This window comes from Anarrhichthys ocellatus, unplaced genomic scaffold (genome assembly GCF_004355925.1).
Source record: "Anarrhichthys ocellatus isolate YVR2014 unplaced genomic scaffold, GSC_Weel_1.0 scaffold3, whole genome shotgun sequence".
Lineage (NCBI taxonomy): Eukaryota > Metazoa > Chordata > Actinopteri > Perciformes > Anarhichadidae > Anarrhichthys > Anarrhichthys ocellatus.
Genome location: NW_022280033.1, coordinates 56282 through 61930, shown reverse-complemented (window position 1 = coordinate 61930; position 5649 = coordinate 56282). Strand labels below are relative to the sequence as shown.

At 47.8% G+C, this 5649-nt stretch overlaps 1 protein-coding gene across 1 annotated transcript in view; it reads left to right on the top strand.

Annotated features, from left to right (window-relative positions):
* Positions 1–4514, top strand: part of LOC116397922 (homeobox protein Meis1-like) — a 10106-nt gene extending 5592 nt beyond the window's left edge. The window contains exon 6 of the mRNA XM_031873835.1: positions 287–4514. Within this exon, the coding sequence (XP_031729695.1) occupies positions 287–574 (288 nt within the window). The 3' untranslated portion in view covers positions 575–4514. The remainder of the gene's footprint in view (positions 1–286) is intronic.
* Positions 4515–5649: the final 1135 nt, after the last annotated feature.

Genomic DNA, 5649 nt, shown 5'->3' with positions numbered 1-5649 from the left:
GTTGCTATTACAAAGGCCCGGATGGAGCAGCGCTGGCTATAAGGCAAAAATAGAGTTTTTGAACATATTTAGACTCATCATTTATCACAGCGCCAAAGCAATAACGTGTTGCCAGTGATCAGTCATGCCTCGTGTTCACTAAAATATAATTTAGATGCAACAACTGGCTGTGATCCCCCCAATACAAAGCTCTTCGGGGCTCTTTTGCATGTCAAAGGCTGTCATTTATGTGTGTGGTTGCACATGATGTGTGATGATGATGATGTCGTCCTTCCTCTCTCTGAAGGTCCACGAGCTGTGTGATAATTTCTGTCACCGGTACATCAGCTGCTTGAAAGGCAAGATGCCCATCGACCTGGTCATAGACGACCGGGAGGGCGGGTCCAAATCCGACAGCGAGGAAATCACGAGATCATCGGTGGCCCTTGATCAGGTACATCTCTCTCTCTGTCTGTCACTGTGTGTGTGTCACTGTGTGTATGTGTGTGTGTGTGTGTGTGCGCGCGCGCTCGTGCTCTCCCTGCTGGCTATTCAGCTATTCTGGGTCACTACTCTGCTATTTGCATATGATTAAGGCCGTTTTACATTCCGTCCATCGGAATGAAAATGTCTCTCTGAATAATGTTGCTATTATTGGCCCATTAAAGACTTGAACCCGGAACCGACCCGGGGAGATTAGCTCGGTAAAAAGAAAAGGCATCGCCACAAACTTGACCTGCTTCGTGTCCATTTTAATTTAGCGCCTCTCTCCATTTTTTCTCGCCGTTTTTATGCCACTAAAAGCGGGGTGGAGAGAAAAAAAACACCCCGGTCCTCGGCTCCTCTGTTTGTCTGCAGCCCGGCGGAGGAGGAGGAGGAGGAGGAGGAGGATGGGTCTGCAGACTGCGGGGCCGAGGTGCCGTCCTTCGGTTTCTCCACTGTGGAGTTCACGGTTCATTACGCGTCTTGTCAGTATTTTTCCTCAGACATGAGTGCACATTGCTTATCGAGACCCCTGCGCTTCTTCCCTTCCTGTCCTCTCGCGCTCAGGTTTCTTCTCTGAGAGCCGCGGAAGAAGCAGCAGCGGGTATTAAAGGTAGATTAGGGAGTGTTTGCCCCCTTTTGTGCCGATATCAAGAGATAACCGCGGCCTTCATTATGTGCTCCACTGACTGCTGGCACTCCGGGGACATTGTAGTGCGCGCGCACACAGGCATGACCCTAATGGTCCATACACACTGCCGTTAAATAATGATAACAGCAACCGATGATTAGAATTATGCAAATCTGGATTTTTTTTGTCGGCCATTAATAGCTCGAGTCGCTCGAGACGGAGCTGCAGACTGTGAGACCAATAAGTTAAAACTCCATCCAGAGTTTTAAGAGCGCATGAGAGGAGCGGCTACGGATAGCGACGAGGGGAAAAAATCAAGTGTCCAAATTAAAGGGATTAGTTGGATAGTCCGACATAAAAAGTAATGAAGCGATTAGGCTAAATAATTTAAATCCGCGGACTTCCATATGGTTGAGTGGCTGGTCTGAGGCAGCCACCGGCTTTTATGTTCCGGGCTGAATGGCAGGACTGGGAGCGGACTGGGAAGCCCCCCCTCCCCTCCACCTTCCCCACCCAAGCCCTTATGTCTGATTATGGAAATGAGAAAGATCACCCGGAAGATTATACTTCATTTAATCCAGGAGCAGAATTAAATAACACAGACGCCACTTGTGCATTTAAGTGTCTCTTTGAACGGCTCCTTGTATCCTCTCAGGGATTCACTTGTCTCTCTTTCTTTTCTTTTTTATGATTATAGATAGGTCAGGACATGGAATGAAGCCTTATGCTATATGGAAATAGAGAGTGTGTTAACCCCCTTGGGTTTCCAGGTATATGAGGAAAACCATGTTGTGCTCGAGGCTCTGATGCAGATCTTTAATTGACTGTAAGATGAAGATGTGGCCTATATATTTTTTTTTTAATGTGGCGACGGACCCTTTACATGCAGCCAATTCAGGGCCAAACCACACAGGCTTGTGTTTACGCTGATGTGACAGAATACTATGACCTACAGGTGTAGTTTGCATTGCAATGCGGGGGGGCATTTTTGACAGATGTGTAAAATGAGGGATGGGCTGCTGTGGTGGGATAATGTGGAGACTGTGTGTAAATGGGCATATCCAAACAGAGGCTGCATGCCTCTCACAGCTGAATATATTAACGGCAGTGCTCTTCATAACTCAACTCGCCGCTCAATATATATATTTTTTGGAGTTTTGTGTGACATCTTATCTGCGGTTGTTAGGCAGTGACATCCTGAACGAATTTGCGTTTGTGTGTGCATTATCTCTTTCCATATGTATTTTTAATATATGCCCTCGGGCATAAAGTTGAAGTGGACTGAAAAAAAAAAAAAAGAATTTGCACAAAAGAACAATGTTAACAAGACGGAGAAAGCAGGCTCATTTATTCATAAACCAATTTATTCCAGTGAGGCGACTGTAGAGGAGGAGGAGGAGAAAAAAAAATACTTTGAATTTATTAAACTCAACAATCCAACAACGCTGACTCTCTCTGCTGCATTTGCACCCTTGCGTCACGTAACAGTTTGGAATATTCTTTACATGTCTTTACGTTTGCTTTGTTAGCCGCGGCCGAGTGTACGGAGAGAGGGGGAACGCCGGGCGCCCCTCTCAGAAGAAAAGCACAGCAGAGCTGAGAGGTGAAAAAGTCACAGAGGCTCTGCGCCGGCTTGTGAATGCAGCCCAGCCAGTTTGGGCTCACCCTCCTGTGTGTGTGTGTGTGTGTGTGTGTGTGTGTGTCTACAAGTGTATGCATATATGTGTGTGTGTGTGTGTGTGTGTGTGTTCAGACTGGCCTGATAAATGCAGCACCCCCCTCAGGTGCTATGTGAGTGGAGTGACTGGTTAGCACCAGTTGGACTTCTTTAACCCTTTCCCTGCCTGCTTCCCCAGAGAGCTTCCCACCACCTTTTCCCTCATTTCGTCTCTTTGGGAGCACGTTTCCACACATCCCTTCTTTGAGTTCAGCTGTAAATAAACAGAAAAGACGCAGTAGAGTTACAGTACGAGTGACTTTTAATGTGGAAGGGACTACTTGTGTGCTGCTGATTGCATCCCTCTGTTTGCTCCGCTGCATATGTTCACCTCAGTCTAAAAAGGAGCGGGGAGGTATTTCCATGCCGTCGTACGTCATTTTCGCACAGTTGCCTTTTTAATTGCACAGAGAGCGCGTGAGGGGGGGGCCGCGGCAATTTGCTAATGAACTCCGAGGGGCCCGGGCTCTCTCTCTCTCTGCTGTAGAGCAGAACACTACTAATGGTGCTGAGGACTCACTCCGGGCCTCGAGAGCTCCTCCACTTGATTGAGCCGTGCAGGCTGAAGTGGGGCTGGAAATAATTGAAATTTTCCCATAAAAAAATAGTTCTGCCTGCCTTTTATTTGTGTTTGTGGATGTGAGAGAGTCTTAAGTGACGAGCGCTCAGCAGCTGACCCGTTGAGTTCTATTCGTCAGGAGGTATTCTTCTATAAAAAGAGCTTTATTGACACTGAAATTGTGTGTAAATAACCTTCAATCTCAAGTGACATCTCTACGTTTGGGAACTAAATGTTTCCTAAACAAACCCTGTGCCCTGTGTGAGCTTAGTGCTGTTGGTCACCGTGCAAGAATTTACTCTCGATAGCGCTACCGCCGTATCCCCCCCCCCCCCACAACAATTGGCACCACGATGCCATACAAGTGCTGGTTTCCAGGTCAGCGAGGGACCCAGCAGTGTTGGTTTAGGTAACTCTATGGCAGTCAAAGAGTGACCCCCCCACCCTTCCTCTCCAAACTCAATGGAAACCCTGACCGCCGGGGTCAGCCACTATATTTTTCCTAATCAGTACTATCGCTAATCTATCGGCTTCTGGTTGAAGTATGTATCGAGTTACTCTCTCTCTCCTGCAGTCGCACGCTGACCATCGGAACACAAACTTGTGAATCATCGTGCCGATTGTCGGTAATAGCAGCTTTTGTAGTTGAATAGAGGAGAGGTTTTGACCCCCCCTCCCTCCTCTACACCCCCTCCTCCTTTCCCCTGCCCCCCCATCCTCCCCTTTTTCTTTTTTCCATTGGGGAGTGAATGCAGGGCGGCTGTTCAGGATTCAACAAGTGATACAAAGAGGCGACACCACGTGACTTGTGTGTTTCTTAGCCTCTTCATTATTGTGCTGGAATAGCAAGTAGGGGTGATTGTGATTAAGCAAATCAAGGCCGGGGGGTGACTTCAAAGAACGAGAGTGTCAACAGCTTCTTTTTTATACGTTTTTTATACATTTTCAAACATTTTTTCCATTAGTTGCTTTTTAAAATCATATTTCTGGAAATTCTTGTTAAAAAACGATTCTCCCACAAAATCCCAACTGCAAATAAAGTTCCTGGCTTGCGTCTCGTGTTACTTGTGATGGGCGGCCATGTCCGTCCCCGAGGCCTGCTGTGGTTTCTTTGGCTAAGTAAACAATAACCTGGCTTAACACATGTGTACTTAGCTAATGGAAAGTTCCTTCCCCCCCCCCCCCCCCCCCCCCCCCCCCTGTCAGCCCCTGACAATGGGCCACCATCTCCAAGGGACCCGCCGAGAACATCCCAGTGCTGTTTGAGCTAGGCTAGGCTAACGCAGGAAAACCGCAGCTAAAACGTGTCATTAACAAATTATGCCCGCCTTTTTTTTTTTCATTCGTATCTGAATAAAAGGGAAATATGCTTTGAGAGCACTCCAGCTCATGTTTGTGTTTGGACTCACAGAGGGGGTAAACAAAAGCAGCGAGAGCTGAAGTGGCAAGAGGCCACGGAGAAAAGAAAAGAAATCACTGTCATTTTCCGTGAGTGTCATCTAAAGCTCTGGTAATTATCTCAAACGTGTAATTATCTGTGCCCGTCTCCACGAGGTTAACCCGGCGGTTTGAAGGAGTACCTGACGGCTATTCAACGTAGCATACTTAACTTACTCAAGAGACCAAATCCAGTTCTTCTCCCTCACCCCCTTCAGCAATTATAAGGTTATTTCTTCTTTCTTTGTCTATTGTGGAGAGTTTGGGGGAGGGGGTGGTGGGCAGAATGGGAGGGAGGGAGGGTCTTTTGCTCTCTCACTCCCCCCTTTTTATTTTTGCACCACGCATACCATTATCAGCCCCTCTTTTCTGAAGCACAGATATTGCAGTGAAGGGGAGGAGGAGGAGGAGGAGGAGGAGGAGGAGGAGAGAGAGAGCGGACGTAGTTGCCTGGCCGGTTATCACGGAGGCAGATCCTGCTTTATCTATCACAGTGGAAAGCAAAGTAAACAAGAGGTTTTACAATAGCTGGCCTTTCAGCCGCCCCCCCCCCACCCCCACCCCCCCCCATCACTCACAGCTTCTCCACCAGCTGAGTGGGAGAATGTGTCCAGGGCCAATCTCGCCGCTGCAACACATGGCATTCTCACGCATTTCAAACTGGAGGAAGCAGTGCTGCCCAGCAAAAGGTCAAAAACGGTGTTAAAGAAAAACAACCTGCTGGAGAACATATGCACCAAAGCATTCTGGGGGATGGAGTAGCCCGGCTTGTCATCTTTGATTCAGATGTACCACCACTGAAGAGTGCGTGTGTGTGTGTGTGTGTGTGTGTGTGTGTGTGGG